Genomic DNA, 18,418 nt, shown 5'->3' with positions numbered 1-18,418 from the left:
TATTATCAAGTCTTCTTTAATCAAGCATGATGTTCTTTTTACAAATTAGGGTTCCATGTAGAGTCAAACAGAACATAAAGCTTTGAGGGGCTTAGGGGCGGGGCTACCGGTGATTGACATGTCACTACAATTACAATGTGAAAAATGTCTGCCATTGTGCCTTTCTCATTGAAAGATGGATTTCTTGGTTATTCTGTAAGTACAACAAAAAGTAAAGCAAGCCATTTTACTATTTTCATTTATATATAATTAAATATTATTTTTCTGATATTGGCACAAAATATCCTAAAAAAGGCTCCAACAACACGAAAACAGCTGGGAGGTTAAGTTCAGTGACATTGCTATCAGAGATGACAGATGGCAGACAGCTAGCAGCTCCCACCTGTTGCTCAAAGAGGCCACGCCCCTAATTATGCACAACTTTCAGCATTATTAAAATTTAAAGAGGTGAATTATTTAAAATTCAGCCATACAGTTGTCATGTATTAGCTATAGAGACTAAAACTGTTGGTTTAAGCGGGCTGTGTAAATGATTATTTCTACTCTCAGGAATCGGCTGTATCACTTTTGGAGCCAGCCTCAAGTGGACATTCAAGGAACTGCAGTTGTTGGCACTTAATTCTGAGGTAAAAAAGTTGTTCTTTGGTTTAAAGGCTGCTTTTTGCTAGCCACAACTAGCATACTGATGAATCCCACAGTTACTGTGAATCCCCATAGCCCTGCTTCAGGTTAGCTAACCCTTTGTCCTCTCCAGCAATCTTCTCCAATTATGGTCATTTCTGCCAAAAAACACTCTAAACAGGTCTCAGGGGCCAGTTCACTTTTGTATATACAGTCTATAGTTGTTAGCTGCTGAACTGGAGACAGGTCCTGTAGATTCCTCTCCTACATGAGGTGTGTGTGTGAGGAGACGAAAATGTGTGTAAGGTGCAGCAGGGAATGGAGTCTTGATGTCTGAGCGTGCTGTGAGTTTAGTGAGAGGACAGTCAGAGTAGATTCAGCTGAAGGACAACGCAGAGTTTGCTGAAGGACACACACACACACACACACACACACACACACACACACACACACACACACACACACACACACACACACACACACACACACACACACACACACACACACACACACACAGAATCGCCCACACACATGCAGCAGACTGTAGGCGGTGTGTGTGGCCAAGCAGAGGAGAAAGTGTGTCAGAGTGTGTGAGGTATGACTGGTGGAGGGCGGGGGGCAGGTGGGTAGGTGTGCGTGTGTGTGAGGGGGGGAGGGGGGTTACATCTTTGACAGCACGCCAACTGCTCTGACACCCTCCTCCTCCTCTTCTTCTTCTTCTGCCTCCCTTCCTCCTCCTCTCTCTCTGTCTCTATCTGTGAATCCAGTCCTCAGTTCAAAGCCTGCACAGAAAAGCAGCCTTTTAAACACAGTGTGTCCGTGCACATCTGAGGAGGATTAGGTTATTTTCCCTCTTGAATGGTGTGAAAGAAGAACACATCGCCGTTGTCGGGTGGAAACCTTGCATGTGCAAAACTGCTCTCCAGGAATTTAAAAAAGCAGCTTTGCTCTCAGAGAATACAGTTTGTGGTGATGTCACAGGTCTGCAGAGGGTTTCACGTGATCAGAGATCCTTCACTGCTCTACATACATAAACAGAGGCGTAATGAAAGTGTGGAAACAAATAGAGTGAGCGTTTAGGACAGGCATCAGAAAATACAAGTGAGGTGTAAGAATTTCTTATTGCATTAAAGCGCCTGTTGAGAGGAGTTTTCTTTATCTGGTTAAGAAACGGACTAAAATGAATGTTCTGTGGATGGCATATGACCTACTAAAGCAAACCAGACTATTAGGAAGAGGATTGAATGGTTCTTTAAGATTGTATTTTTAATGTCTGTAACTGCTGCCACATAGTAAGACGAGGAGATGAACAGCACACTTTGCAGACTGGGAATCTTTGCTGTTTTCCACAGCAAAGATTCCCAGTGAGTGAAACATCAGAGTGTTTACAGAACAGGAGCTTAAGTCAGGGCCAAATGTCAAAAATTCTTTGCCTATACCGAGCAAATAACATAACAACAACAACAATCACAAATTATAAGATATAACTCATTCTCACTGTTTGTACTTAGTTCATTACATTAGTCTTATTATTCAACGTGTTTATGATATTTGAACGAGTCTTTACATTTTGAGTTTGGTTGAATTTGTACATTCTTCACAAAAATTGTAACAACATTTGAATTGTGCTCTAGACATTTTGATTTCATGCGTTAAATTAAAATTCTGATTGGATGATATACTCAAAGATTTGACTTTGAGCACATTTTGGCTTTATTGGCATAATTCAGAATTTGACATTTGGAAAGACAAACTGTGCCTTGATTTGGCATCAACAGTTCTTCCCATTTGGACTTTATTCTTGAAGTTTGAACTTTATTCATAACATTTTTAATCTATCCTCAACATCTTGAAATAACTCTTACATTTTTGCCTATCTGACACATCTTAATATTTTGACTTTATCTTTGAAATTCCCAATTAGTTTTTGCCATTTTGATTCTATTTGAAACACGTCAACTAGTCAAAATATACTCTCAACATTTAAACTCCATTTTTACATTTCGACATTCTTAATTGTGTTTTCACTTTATTGACGAAATGTTTCAATTACTGTCACCATTTGTCTTTGTTCTCTGAATCACGAATTTCATTGGACAGTTCCAACACTTCACATTAACTTTTAAGTCTTAAATTGTGTATTATACTTACAATATGTTGAATTCATGCTTGACATCTTAATATTGACTCCTCACAATTTTCCTTAAATGTATGAGTTTAAATATTTCCTGAACATTTTGAATTTATGTGAGAAACTTTGAACTTATTTCCACTGCTTTGGTTTACTTCTTGACATTTCAACTTAATTCTCCAGATTCTAAATTCATGCCTACATTTTCTTTTAACTTTAAGTACATTTTTTGACTTGGTTAATGACATTTGGCAATTTGTAATGATTTTAAATTCATTTAAAATTGCAGCAATAGCTTTGAATAGCATTACAAGTTCTTCGCATTTTGGCCTTGTTCTTAGGATTTTAACCTCAACATGTGGTATCAATTCTTACATCTTGGATTTGGTCTCATTATTTCTATTGTATTCTCAGTTTGACATTACTCAAGCTAATTTTCTTTACTCCAGAATACAAATTCAACAAAAAATCTTCCTTCTTATGTTTGGCCCTTACACTCCTCCATAGTTCTGTAATGACACAATGAGCAAAAATAACAATGTTGCTGGGTGGATTATGGTACTGACTGTCCGGTGGAGCTGATGGTGGATAATGGTGGCCCATTTATGTAATGCTCCACTGCACTATGGCTGTAGTGTCCCATTGTGATTAAGGCTGTAAGCTCCTTAGTGTCTCCGGCCTGCCATGATCTCCAGCCTCTGACAGATGTGCTCTATCCACTCGCCACGTTAGCTCCTCTCTCCTAATCTCTGACCCCTTTCTCTCTCTCCCTCTGTTTGTTTCACCCTCACCCATTCTTCCCCCCCTCCTTCATGATGTCACTCTCTCCCTCCTGATTATGAACAGCAAGACTTCTAACTGTGGTCCGTGTCTGCCTCAGTGACCTCAGTGTCAATCATCAAACATTAGCAACACAGTGAAACATGGCTGTGTTTCAGCTGCATTCTCCAACACAACTTCACCTTTCAGCTTATCATCTGATGAGGAGGCAGGTCAAACTCCATTAATGTGAACATGCATGGATTACAAAAACAACTGAATGTAATTTTGCATCACATACAGATCTGTGGTATGTATGTAGTTCCAGATGGGGGATGGATGCATGTCCCTAATCTTAGACATTTTACACTTCACGTTTACCACAGTTTGGGTTTGAGTCAGTATTACATTGACAATAATCGATGGGTAGTTGAAGTCAGCAAACTTTTTCACATGTGACTTCTTTAAAGAAAAATTAAACCATGTTCTCCCTCCCTTTTATCTGAGCTGTGTTTCATACAGTAGTTCATTCACCTGAAGAACTACAACAAATTTCAGCTCCTACAGACTGTTTCAGCTCTTGGTGTTCATCTGGGCTTAAACAGAGACAAACGGAGTGAACATCATCCCAAAAAACAAGACTCCAAGATGTAATGTAGAGAGGGAGAGATTATAAGTGTTTCGTCTGACTGACACATTCATCTGTTTAGGTGAAAATACAGCAGAATGGCAAAAAGGCTGCAATGAACCCTTGTACATGTAGGTACTACAGGCACAGCTTCACAAACAGAAGTGCTCATCTTTCCCCGTCAGTGGATTAACACTGATCTGCAAACAGAAAAAAATCTCTTAAATACAGAGCAGTGTGTACTTCTGACCTCTCACAGGGCGCTTTTAGCTGCATGGTGCACAGTAGGAGAAATGTCTTACTTATTCTCAAAGACTTTAATTTGAACTGGCCCAAAAGAGTAAAAAACAGTGCTACATTCACTCGAAAGTCCACAGCCACGTTAGCAACTCTGTGTGGCTTTACTCTAGCATAGCAGTGCTTTGATCTAAATGCAAACACAAACATTTTCACATGCAGATACCCAATTCATGTCAGTTCACTTTGTTCACCACATGTTTTTTTGCTGAAGTCACCATATTTTGGTGGGAATATGGTTAGGCACTGTTGCGCCCCAAGTTTAAGTCAACAAGTGGTCTCATCAGCAACTTGTCAATCCCATGTAGCCCCACCTTTTATCATCTCCAAATAATATTTAGTTATGACAACAATCGAAAGGCTTGCTTTGCTCATTATTGTACTGACAGAACATCTAAGAAGTTTATCTGTCAGCTAAAAGGACATAATGGCAAACATCTTCCACAATGCAACTGTAGTTGCTTGTCAATCACAGGTAGCCCTGCCCTAGATTCTGCCCAGCTTTGGGGTCTTTTTGTTTCTCAGTAGGACCACAATTTACTAAATGAACAACATGCTAGGTTGAAGACGACTTGAAACTAGAGAATGAGAGAATAACTCATTGAGAAGATGTTGATTGAGTTAATACATTGACTGAGATGTAGGCTCATTTTCTCATAGACTTCTATAGAATCAGACTTCTTTAAACTAGCGGAGTCGCCCCTGACACTTCTGTATTGGCGTATGCTTTGAAAACAACTAGTTATGTCCTTTCTTATTTACAATCTATGTAACCCTATCAATTAATTATTTATCTATTAATATGTTAGCATGCTAACATTAGCTAATTAGCACAAAGAAAGAAAGCACAATCAAGGTTGATGCCTAAGCATGGTCATAAAGCAGTGTGTGTAGTTTAAATGTCAAGCTGGTGGTTGTGCTGAATGAAAAGCAAAAGATAAACCAAATATATTTCAGTTCATCTTGAATGTGTGACAAAAAATGTCATAGTTCTTCCAAAAGTTGTTGAGATATTTCAATTTGGACTGTATGTGAGACCTACTGACCTCACTTCCATATAGTCCTGGTAGTGTTTAAGAGGAGACATTTTGCTTAAGTAGCAGATAAAATTTGGAAAAAATAAACTCTAATTTCCTATAATAGATTTTTTTTTTGCCATATATGGTACCACAAACATCACTTCTTGACCCACTGTGAGGATCCTAGTCACTGAGTGTTGACAGCAGCTGTAAGGGTTAACATGAGTTGTGAGAAATTTCATTGAGAGGATTTTTTCCTTTTATAAGATCGTTTTATTTAAAGGTTTTCAGACAAGTGAGGAGGTGGAGGTGTCTTCCAAAAAGGTGGGTATGAATCATCTATTTTTTGAGCATTAGGTATTTTCTGTGTTGTCATTTTGATCATCAAATCTCTCATAAATTAAGAGGTAAACACCTGCTGCTCTTCTACTGTATCTATTTCCAAATAGAGGCGTTATTGGAGCAGCACATGGCTGAACAGGCAGGAGAACAGCTCCACCTACAGGGAGTCATCCGAATTAAAACTCAAAGGTGTCACAGCAACAAGTTTCTCTGCAAAACGTGCAGCGGAAATGTCACAGCAGAAGCACTGAGAGCTTAAAAAGAATATTCTGAGTTTATCTTTTTAAAACATTGTGCACACAACTCAGGCTCACAGGCCTCTGTCTCTCCAGGTTTGTGTGTTTGTTCTTTTGTGTGAAGTGTGTGTGTACATGCTTTGCGTGTATTCACCCAGTGAAGTTGACCAATGCAGACTTTAGCAGCCAATAGGGGCAACGAGGGGTCCTCTGGTCTCATCCTGCTGCATTCTTTAAATACAGACACTGCACCGACACCCTGTAACACACACACACACATACACAGACATACACACGTACACACACATGTGACCAAACTGTGAATCATGTGAGCACAACAGCCACTAATGAAATGGACTCACGTTTAATCGAGTGAATCAAACACACATCATCTGTCCTTACACAGCCCTATTAGACCCATTTAGACACACAGTCACTTAATACATGTAGGCCAATCATTAATGGACCACACGCACGCTCACATGCACACACACACAGTCGGCTGGTCCTAAATAGAAGCGGACGTGACGATGCTGAGGCGGCCCCCTCTCCTTCTAGGGAGCAGCAGCCTATTTCTAGAGCTCTCCATTGATCTGCAGTGTCACTTTATCCTGCAGCCCAGATCAATGTCTCTGTCTCACACACACATACACACATACACACACTGGCGAGGTTACTGTAAGCTATTTCAGCTTCTGCTAAGGATTCCCATCCCCAACCTTTAACTTAATTTTGCAGCAAATGAATTCAAAGCATCTCAGAGTTTATCTACTTTTCTGTCTGTGGCAGCAGATAACACTTGGTGCATGTATTGGTGCACCCATGTAAGAAAATGCATCATGTGTTTAAAAAGGCAGCAAATGTATTTCAAGTATTCATTTAAAGCAGTTAAAATACCTCACAATAATTAAATACAGGCAATTAAGAACCCATATTTATCTGTGAGTGCTTTTTGTTTTATGTCCATTGAGAAGGTTATAAGGGTATGTAAGGAGCATTGCAGTGTTAAGCAGAGAGTTTGGGGGCAAGAGATGAATGTCTCCTTCTGGTGTGTCTTAGTGTGTCATGGTGTGTGCGTGTGTGCGTGTGGCTGGTATTTAAGGAGAAATGAGCTCACCTTCCCGGCTGCCATGAGTGACAGGCCCAGCTGGTGCCAGAGGTGGAACTCATTGAAAGAAAACTTCATGGCTCGCTCCAGACACTGCAGACACACAAATAAGTTAAAGTGATAAATGTTATGCAGGTGGGATGCACAAAGAAGGCAGAGGAGGGGGAACAGAGTCTGATCAGGGGGACCCAGGTTGAGTGCTTAAGCCATTAAGGGGAACTTTTATTGTTGAATTTCAAACTTGGGCCAACTTTAAAATATTACTCAAAGTCCCAAAATATGTACAAAAACAGCTGCCAGGTAATAACATTTTAAAATTCTACAATTCCCTTTAAAGTCAGCAAAGCCAGCGTAAGCAGCCTCACATTTACTCACTTATTTTCTCATTTAAACAGCTACTCAACTGACAGGCCACTCCTCTGTACTACATTTTCCTGGCTTGAAAAGACTGTCACTCCCCCTCAGCACCCACTCAGCAGTGCTTCAGTCCATAATGATGTGATTGATGTGTGTGTGGACGAGCAGTGGACGGCGTGGAGCGCCTTCAATCAGATGTTGTCAGTCACGCTGAAGTGAGTTAACGCAGAAAAAATAATGTTCTGATTAAATAATGTGCACTTAGCAGAAAGGCTGCTGATTGTTTAAAGTGCAGACAAAGACATCCTGCCGCACAGAGCTCAAAATACTGTAGAGCTAATTTTACAGCTGAATATAGTGTAATGTGAAAACATGACTGGGCTATGCTGAGTATGAGTTAAATGTACAGAAATACTAGCTAACTGTATCAGTTGTTGATGTTGCTGCTCCATACATAATAGTGCTGACCCTTGTTAGCTCAGTTAAATCTGCCCCCACACATTACAAATCCCAATTTAACTCCAGCTCAGAGGGTTAATGTGCAGAGCAGAGACTGAAAACTGACAGTGGTGGAAAACACAATGACTCAGCAGCAGCACTGAGACACAACTCTTTTGTTTACTTTTACCACACTTTAGTTCAGAGGTTCATAAAAAGTTATTTCTATATATTGAGTCGACAGCTGTGCTACTGTCATAATTAATCTCAGATTTAGATTTGAATACACAGTTATTTTTAAAGATAAACCTCCTGATTGTTTAAAGAAGTTAAAAAGACAGAGAAACACAGCTATCATCTCTGTTTTTAGCTATTATTATTATTATTATTATTATTGTTATTATTATTATTATTATTAGTAGTAGTAGTAGTAGTAGTAGCAATAGTATTACTATAATAATTTATTTCTCATATTTATTTAGTTATATACTTTATTATATCTATCTGATACTTTATAATTTAAATGGTTTTTAATTTTGCTCTCTAACCTGATTTATTTTTTTAATTGTATTGCATTGATTTTATTTTATTTTTTAAAGTAATTGTATGATCATGTCTTTTATTATCTTATCCATCTATTCTATTTCTATCTCTGGCTCTGCATACTTGAATGTATGAATGGTGCTATACAAATAAAGTTGAGTGTAAAACTTGAAAACTTGAAAGACATAAATATAAACACAGAAAACATAAACTAAATTCAAATGTGTGGATTAAAAACGTACAAATAGCAATTTTAGTATTAGAGTTAAATGTTTTTGACAGCAGGTAAAAGCTCAGTCCTCATATTGATGGTCTTGTATGCCATAACCAGTTAAAAACTCCTCACAGGAAGTTCATGTCTTTTTTCTGCAAATAAACAAAATACATTGACAAAATAATATCAGCTACAATAACAGAAAAATCATGATGATCTGTATTATAAACATGTTTCTACACCATAAATAATATGAGAGTACTGATATGGAGCTGCTGCCCTTACTTTTGTTTAACATTGTCCTCAGGGGAACATTTCAGTATCAAATCTTAAAGGATCTAAGATGTATGCATCTAATTAATCCAACATTATGATAATACAAGTGCTGATTTTAGATGTTAGAATCAGAACCTGCAGGAGTCCCAGCACTGATTGATGAATGCTTTAGTCAGTAATCAATCAGTGTGAATCTTTTCATCACATCAGGGGTAGATGACATCTCATCTTTAATAAATGATCCACGCTGGCCTCATATATCAGCCAACTGATCCTCAGTGTGTGTGTGTGTGTGTGTGTGTGTGTGTGTGTGTGTGTGTGTGTGTGGTGTGTTTGTTTGTGTGTGTGTGTGTGTGTGTGTGTGTGTGTGTGTGTGTGTGTGTGGTCCTCCTTATTGGGTGACTGATTCTATCTATGAATCAGTCAGACAGGTGGACAAACCTAATTTAAGAGCGACCCCTCTAACCTCCACCTCCACAACTCCCCCACATCTGGGTGGAGGTCATATTAGGAGAACTTGTAAAAAGTGACATGCTGGAGGAATCTGGAGCAAGAAACTAAAATAAGAGGGAGGAAGAGGAGGAACACAAAAAAGAACAGAGAGACACAATGTGTGTTTTCTCAAAGTGAGGAGGATGATCATTTCAAAGTTTGGGAAAGACAAAGCCATCAAATCCCATCTCTCCTCAGTCATTCTGCATCAGATGTGTGTGTTTGTGTGTGTGTGTGTGTGTGTGTGTGTGTGTGTGTGTGTGTGTGTGTGAGAGAGAGAGCATACCTCAGACAGCATGCCGTACTGCCCCCTCCTGGCCATGCCGATGGTGAGCAGGTCGTATACTGAGGTGGCATCCTGAAGGCTGGCCTGGCGAGCTTCGGCCTGGTCAGGCATACGACTGATCACTGCCTCACCGCTGGCCTGGACAGAGACAGAATCTGAGTGATGAAGAGGAGGAGGAATACAGAGAGGAGGGAAATAAGGGAGGAAGAAGAAGGGGGGAGAGAAGGAAGAAGAGGAGGACAACTAAGGGAGGGAAAAATGTCTATTCCTTTTCAAGTTTAGAAAGGATGAAGGGGCTAAGAATTTGAAGTGAACAGAGGCAGAGAGCAAAGTGTGTGTGTGTGTGTGTGTGTGTGTGTGTGTGTGCGTGTGTGTGTCTCACCATGGATTCTGTGACGAGCAGCAGCAGCACAGCCTCCTCCACCACGTCCTGAGGACAGAAGCAACTGCAGGGACACAGAAAACAGGAAATAGAACCACAAACAAGAAGTCTATCTCTCACATAATCTCACACACACACACACACACACACACACACACACACACACACACACACACACACACACACACACACACACACACACACACACACACACACACACACACACACACACACACACACACACACACACACAAACAAGGCCACAGGTAGATTGTCAGATTGCTGCGAGTGTCCAGTTTCTGCCTCATTGTGGAGTTGTAACACAACCCGAACCAGCAGGTGTATCACTCTGCAGCAGCATCTCAGATGTTGCACACACACAAACATGGAAACATACACACACTCTCACACACACCTGCAGGCTCCTTCCTCCCCCCTCCCTCTCATTCATCACTTTCTTCTCCTCCCCTCCCTTCTGTTTTCATACACGTTTTCAAAAAGAGGAAACTGATGATTAAAGGCACAAACACATTGGTGTACACTCGTCCTCAGGGTGACGTCTCCTGTTCCGCCTCTCTCTAATCTCAGACATGGATTTAGATCTTCCTGTATGATAGTGTGGGCAGGATTAGTCATGTGGTTGTGACTAAGTATGGCTCGCAGGGGCCTGAGCAGGGAGTGCAGGAATCCTACAAACAGGGGAAACGCAGACGCAAGGCTCAAACATGTGAACGAAGTTTAGCATGTTGATGAAGAGAACCATTCCATCACATCATGGCTGCTCAATGCCTTTTTATACTGTGAGTTTTATGTCCCCTTATGTCTTGTTATGTTACATTATGTCCCTTTAGATCATGTTTTACCATGGTATAGGTGAAAACTTGATTCTGATACGTGATATACGTATGTCTCTCTGCACGTTGTCTGTGTAGTTCATGCAGTGGCATTTCACAAAGGGCCTCAACAACTACTTTCACATTACCCCTCTCTTACTGAAACTGTGGATCGTATCAGCTTCCACCAAGCAGCAACAGAGGGTGTCGAAATCAAAGCCAATATGATAGTGCAAAAAGCTGCAGTTCCTCAAGTGTCCACTAGAAGCTGGCTCCTAAAGCCAAGGAACTTCCATAAGGTCCCATATTAAAAGCCCGTCTTTACACCAAAACAAATCTTACAGCCTTGTATGATATGGTTTTTGTATGTAGCTCATTTAATTATTCTTACACACTGATCCAGGGATGAAATTATTTTAATGACACATCTGTTTTGTTTCTCAGGGCTAAGATTTACACACAATTCTGCATACATTTGCATAATATAAGGGGCACTGCTTAGTTGACAAATGGGTGGGCATGTTGTAACTGTTTGCTAGGAGGCTATAAAAGCCCCTCCTGAAAAACTCTTTGTCTGTGTTAAGGTTGTTCAGATTATGTCAGAAATTACAACGTGGCAAGCTTAGTTGTTAGGCTTCATAACTTACAATCAGAAACTAATTGGTGACATCACACAGTCATCCATGTTTTTTACGGTCATGAAACCAACTCTGAATTCGTTGTTTGAATCTAAATGTGTTGAACTAGTGCAACAGTCAATCAAAAACTACAAAGTCATGTCTGTCAGTCAAAAAATATTTCAATGCAGGTGTCTGGGTGTGCTTTATTTGTTTTCCTCCATCAATGATTACAGCAGGAGGAGAGGTTAGTTTGACTTATATACAATTAAAAAAAAAATCAAGATCAATAATCCATACATAGTGAGTACAATGAAAATCTGTAATAAAATATGGATTAATATATGTCTAAAGTTACTGATCGACTGTGTATATCTGGTCTAGGGTTCAACTATTTGTGCCCTCAGGCATCCAATGACTCTCATGAGGGGCTACTTTTGGTGCAATTGATTGCGCCCAAACAGAATTACACACCACCAACCAGCAGGTGGCAGCAAAAGAGCTATGTCCCTTTAAGTTAGACAAGAAGAGTGAGGCACAAACGTCCCAGTGAATCCAAGTATACTAAGAGAGAGCAAGTTGTTGAGCCTGAGTTCAAAGAGTCATGGAGAGAGGTATTAATAAAATGAAGAAAGATCTGATTTTTCTGTCACCTTGAGGAATACAAGTGGGAGAAAGTGGTAGACTGAAAAACAACAGACCCTTCAGTGCTGTATCTCTGGGGTGGCTTCACAGTGGGGTAGATAGCATCTTTGGAGGCAGCGGCTCCCTCTCTGTGGAGCCAGGCTGTAGGTGGGGGGCCCAGCGGTGGCCAGTAGCTGTCCTCACTGACAGAGCTGAGCAGAACCTCTGCTAGCTTCCTCGCTGCAGACTGAGAAAACCATCAACATGCAAAGTAATTATACAGCATGAATCAAAAAACAAAAAAACACCAGCTGGACATCCTGCAGATTTTCAATGACTGTTGATCAACTCTGACAATGACCTTCAGAAGGTTAAACTGGAGCATATGAACAACTCAACAGCTTGGGAATATACCTACCTTCCTGAAGCTCTGAGACCCTCGGCACTCAATCACTCTGAGCACCCGGCGCAGCTGGTGTGAACCCTGCGCAAGATGACTGACACAACACACACACACACACACACACACACACACACACACATACACACATACACACACACACACACACACACACACACACACACACACACACACACACACACACACACACACACACACACACACACACACACACACACACATAGAAGACATAAGTAAAAATCATTATCAACCAGCAGCAGAACTAAAGCATCCATAAAACCACACAGGTGCATCAACAGCTTTGAAACTGTTTCAACAAAACCAAATGTTATCAACTTCATAATCACAACAAGAATAAAGGTCGTCTCAAAGGACTCTGGTAATATCTAAGGATTGGTATTTCTTGGAATTAAAAAAAATAAAAGGGGAAGACATATTATATTGATGAGTCTGCAGAGAGGCTTTATCATCATAGCACATCAGAGGCTTTAAAAAACTGTATTTGAATGCAAATAATAACAGATGTTTTTACTGCAATCTATTGGATTAGACTGCATTAGTTTAAACTGAGTGTACCCGGTAAATTGGACATAGTTGGACATCCCTGCACTGGCTGCTGCTTTGAGTTAAAGAGCAACACTGACACCTGTTGGTCAAAGAGACTCTGCACACACTTCTTCACAGACTCTGCACCCACTGCACTCAATTATCGGAGGTGGAAACAGAGCAACATTTTTAACTACCTACCAATTGTACGGACCATTGATAACAAACATCATTCAATTATTTCACAACATGATCAATATCCAAAGCCTGAAGGCTGATGTGGGTAAATATAGCAGCTAGGTTGTGAGCTATTGTGACAGGAGAAGAACTTCCAAAACCACCTAGGACAAGACTAAAGACCAGCTGTTTATTTCTGCACCTAAAGCTGGTTTTAGCAGAATTGCTTGACATTCAAAGTAGTTGGATGGTTCAGAAGATATTAAGATTATGAGTTTTGCCCAAATAAGTCAAGTCAAGCCAAGTTTATTTATAAAGCACATTTAAAAAAAACAGCAGAAGCTGACCAAAGTGCTGTACAATACATAAAAAAAAATTAAATCAATAAATAAAATAAAATAAAAAACTAAATTTGAGACCAAACCAAACAATTATTTGAGAAAGAGACAAACAAAGAACAAGGAAAGCGCAGCATTGGGAATGGAAACCTATTCAGGGGAAGATGACTCAAATACTGAAATATAAGTTTGTTTTGAGGAGAGTTTTAAAAGAGTCAACAGAGGGGGCGTCCCTGATTGAGGAGGGGAGGCTGTTCCGAAGACGCGGTCGCCCTTCAGTTTATATTTTGACTGGGAAACTTCCAGGAGACCGATGTTAGAAGACCTCAGACACCTGGAGGTTTTGTAAGGGCTCAGGAGGTCAGTTATATAGGGAGGGGCCAGACCATTCAGAAATTTAAAAACAAAAAGCAAAACCTTAAAATCAATTCTGAAGCGAATTGGAAGCCAGTGGAGGGAAGCCAAGACGGGGCTGATGTGATCCCTCTTCCTGGAACCAGTCAGAAGCCTGGCTGCAGCGTTTTGGACCAACTGCAGGCGGGACAAGGCCGACTGACTGATTCCAGAATACAGGGACTTACAATAATCAAGGCGGGACAAAACGAAAGCATGGATTGCTATTTCAAGGTTGTTTTGAGAAAGAACTGGTTTTAACTTTGAGATGGTTCTGAGCAGGAAGAAACTATTTTTCACCACTGATTTTACCTGTGACTCAAAAGTGAGGTCTGAATCGAAAATGAATCCAAGGTTTTTAACAGATGGTTTAATGAAGGTTAGTTTGGTGGCATCCTGAGGGCCAAAAAGCACAGCTTCAGTTTTACTGTAGTTAAGCTGTAAGAAAATCTGAGCCATCCATGTTTTTATATCTGCAAGACAGTTGGTGAGGGAGGTGAAATAAAGACATGACTGACTTGACTGACAGGTGGGAACCATAGACTGTATAAAATATGGACGTAGTATCCGTGACGTCACCCATCTGTTTCTGAAGAGCTGTTTTGAAGCCAATCGGCAGCAGCAGCCATATTGCTTCTGTCGAGCCAGTGTGACGTAAAGAAGCGGGCTTTGAGCCTCCTAGCCAACAGCTGCAGTGTTCCCACAGGCAGCTGTGCCTCTCATTGGAAGACTAGTAATCTCAATATCTTCAAAATTGCCGCGTTAGGAAAAAATTCACCCACCTCCACTCCACTCATCTTTTGTACCAGGTTGTAAACATGTTTATTTCTGCAGCAAAGATCGTCTTTTTCCCATTCATGTGTATGTGACTTCTGGTACTTCCGGAGCCAGCCTCAAGCGGATCCTCGATGAACTGCAGCTTTTAACACTTCCGCATTGACTCATATTTTTAGACCGGAGGTTGCCGCTTGGTGGGAACACATAGTTGTTGGCTAGGAGGCTCAAACCCCGCCTCTTTACCTCACACTAGTTTGGTAGAGTTCAGCATGAGCAATATGGCTCCTGCAGACGATTGGTTTTAAACAGCACTCAGGAACATATGGATGACGTCACGGGTATTACGTCCATTACTTATGCAGTCTATGGTTTGGGCACATTTGTTTGTGTGTGTCTGCCCGACCTCGGGGGGCACTAACGCACTGTGAAGCAGCAGGATTTAGAGGCTACACCTACCCCAACAAATCATATATCATTTAAAATGCTAAAAAGTAAAGGCCTGCAAGCCTGAACTGTGGATGCTGCACTTTAGACAGCATGTAAAACTTCTTTAAGTTCCTAATAAAAGAAAATGAGTTATATTTGTCGCTTTTCCCTCTTAGCATACCAAAAATGTACCGAACCAAAGCTTCAAAATCATTTACAGAACCACATTTTTTGTGTACCGTTACACCCCTAATGTAAAGATTATTATACAGCGTCACCAACAAGTTAAGTTTATAAACTACCATAATGCACAGCTCTGTCTAAGCATTTTTCACTCAGTTTTTATTTTCAATTTCCTTTAGCAATGTGAACATGTTTCTCATGACAATAAAGCCTGTTTGAGTTTAATTGAAAGTGCGTTCAGGAGCATCTCCGCTTCACGCAGGAGAGTTTGTCCTGTATGTCTGCTCTTCATCACCTTGTGTGTGAGATAAAACTGTAAAGTCCCGTCCATCACAGACGAGGATGTATACACAAACGCTGAGACTGTTAAACAGCAAGTGATGAAGTCTTATGAAGATCCACTCAAACTTAAACATCAGTGCTGTATACTAGTATGAAATGTATATTTTAAACTGGTTAAATCTACACGTTACTCTGTATGCTGCAGCTCAGTGTCCACGTCTGTGTGTCTATGACTGACTCTTATTTATAAATCTCTCCTGGGCGAGTAACATCATATCTGTGTTTAAACATTTGAGTAAAAACAAAATCTGGGTGGCCTGTGCTCTCACAGTATCCTGAATATATTTGTCTCTAGTGCTTTCACAGAATCAGGAAGAAACGCTTTTAAATGTTCCGCTTTCTCTTCGAGTAAGAACGTAGACAAGGATGTGAGAGAGTCAGAGATGATCATAACATGGAGAACAAAATTAAATTTGTGTCTTCACTTAAATAATTTAAGAATATTGAACTGGATTATGCACCATAATGAATTTCTGTCTCAGATTTGGTGTGACAGTGCTGTGGTTGTGTTTTTATGTTTCTGTTGTTTGCTTTAAAATAGTTTCTGCTGCTCTCAGGTTGGATCACTCTTCATGAAAAGATTTTTTTATCTAACATAATTTTTTTTTTAATCTAACATACATCGAACAGCTTTTCATGAAATAAGATACACAATGTGTGTTTGTGTGTTGTGCATGTGTTGTTAGAGTTAACCTCACCCTCTCTGCAGCAGACACAGGTAAGCACTCTGTAACGCAGCCTGCAGGAAGTAGCCAAGGTCCATGTCAGGAGGTGGAGGGAGCAGACTGGATTTGGGGTTCTTGGAGTGGGGGGTTGATACAGTCTGAAAATACATATATATATAAAAAGAACATATAGATTCATTATGGAGCCTGTGCTGATTTTTCAGTATCATTTGATCAAAGGCTCAAAGACAGGAGTGCAAAGAACCATGTCTTTAACTTAGTAAAAGAAACACGTTTCTTTGTTGATCCTAGGTGAAAGTACCTGAACACACTCTAGTGACAGCTTTTACATTACACATCATCTAAAAATCACCCTATCAAGCTCCTGCAGGTAGGACAGTGCTGCGTCACAGGCTCTCAGGAAGCAGGACAGACTCTCCTCCTCCCTCTCAGACAGACGGACACGAGACACTGAAGAGATCGCCTGGTGATCCAGAGACAGACCTGAGACAGACAGAGAGACCAGAGAGCTGACACAGATGGTTGGTGAGCTCTAGCTGTTCTGCTGGTCATGATAGCAGGTGATACCCAGCAGGAAGGTAAAGTAGAGGACAAATTAGTTTCAGCAGATCATATGAAGCCATTCATATTTCATAGGTTCATCAATAGTTAGTGATCAACTCCTTTTAAGCCATTCCCTAAAGTTTCTTACTAATCATCTGAGTGTGCTAAATACTTGATTCTGATTGGTCAGAACCCTTTGACAACAGTAATTGATTTTGAATAACTCATGACAACAAAAACATTACGATCTAATAGCATCTGTAGACAACATAGAGGAAACGTTTATTATTAATCTCTGTTTATTTGAAGAGCATAAAACTTTAGATAGGTGATCAGTCCACAGCAGAGAAAAGAAGACGAGAAGTGTGAAAAGAGAGCAGAAAATAGAGAAGGATGTTTAAACACAAGAGGATGTGATTGAAAGAAATAGAAAAATAGGAAGAAACAGAATAAAACAGGAAGCAACCACATACCATGACATAGTATGAGCTTTGGCAGAGTTATAGGACTGGTTGAGCAGGAAGAAAAGGCCATCAGAGAAAGATGCTATAATTTACTTGGTGTGTTATAATTCCTTTCCTTGGATTGATTTGACAGGTGTGACGTGATCAGGTTGCCCTAGCGTCGCCTTTGCTATTCAAAGTTAATAATGGTTGTCGAGAGGTACTAACCAATCAGAATCAAGTATTTAACACAGTCAGGTGATTAAAAAGAAAGCAGAGCAAAAATAATAATTAAAAGCGTGAGAAGACACAGTACGAGAAAAATAACTGGCTTGGAAAAAAACATCTTGGATTAAATAAAATCCACTCGACTAATTCCCAGAATTCAAGAAAGTGAAAGGAAAAAAGCAGAAACAGACTCCCTTGAAGAGGTCATTGTCCTCCCAACACAACCTTCATTTGTTCTAATTTCCTCCCCACATGTCCTCACACTGTGCCATGCAGACGGATGCTGTGCTAACACATAATCACAGAGGAAGAAGAGAGCAGGTCAGTCCTGGTCCAGATGCCAGCTCTGGAGTCTGTTACTGACTTAACGATGCAAATAAACAGAATATTTCTGGACCACAGGAGGTCTGTGACGGACTTCAGCTTTAGGCCTGACGCCAGCCTGATCAAATAAACAGAGAGCTGCCAATAGACAGACATCATCAGACAAATATTCATGTCTGAATGAAGTCCCACAGCAACATACAGAAAAATCCATGGGAAGGAGAGACACAACCCCCCGAAGGACCTGACCTGGTTCAGCATCAGAAACAATCAGAGGACATTAAAATCCAACACTTTCTGTAATTAAGTCCTGGTCTGTTTTATGAGGTCACATCTGATCATCAGGAAACAGGAAACGTAATGATATAATTACGGGTTTGATAAGATT

The 18,418-nt window shown here is 40.3% G+C and overlaps 1 protein-coding gene across 1 annotated transcript in view; it reads right to left on the bottom strand.

Annotated features, from left to right (window-relative positions):
* The window catches only part of ttc7a (tetratricopeptide repeat domain 7A), a 64,574-nt gene that overhangs the window by 38,598 nt on the left and 7,558 nt on the right, over positions 1 to 18,418 (bottom strand). The window contains exons 5-12 of the mRNA XM_034681587.1: positions 16,845 to 16,975; positions 16,505 to 16,629; positions 12,622 to 12,700; positions 12,281 to 12,450; positions 10,130 to 10,193; positions 9,748 to 9,885; positions 7,151 to 7,234; positions 6,188 to 6,292 (exon numbers count right to left, since the gene is read on the bottom strand). Coding sequence (XP_034537478.1) covers positions 6,188 to 6,292; positions 7,151 to 7,234; positions 9,748 to 9,885; positions 10,130 to 10,193; positions 12,281 to 12,450; positions 12,622 to 12,700; positions 16,505 to 16,629; positions 16,845 to 16,975 — 896 coding nt within the window. The remainder of the gene's footprint in view (positions 1 to 6,187; positions 6,293 to 7,150; positions 7,235 to 9,747; positions 9,886 to 10,129; positions 10,194 to 12,280; positions 12,451 to 12,621; positions 12,701 to 16,504; positions 16,630 to 16,844; positions 16,976 to 18,418) is intronic.

Source organism: Notolabrus celidotus, chromosome 4 (genome assembly GCF_009762535.1).
Source record: "Notolabrus celidotus isolate fNotCel1 chromosome 4, fNotCel1.pri, whole genome shotgun sequence".
In the NCBI taxonomy this organism is placed as follows: domain Eukaryota; kingdom Metazoa; phylum Chordata; class Actinopteri; order Labriformes; family Labridae; genus Notolabrus; species Notolabrus celidotus.
The sequence above is the reverse complement of the archived record's forward strand: the minus strand, read 5'-3'. Positions and strand labels throughout refer to the sequence as shown.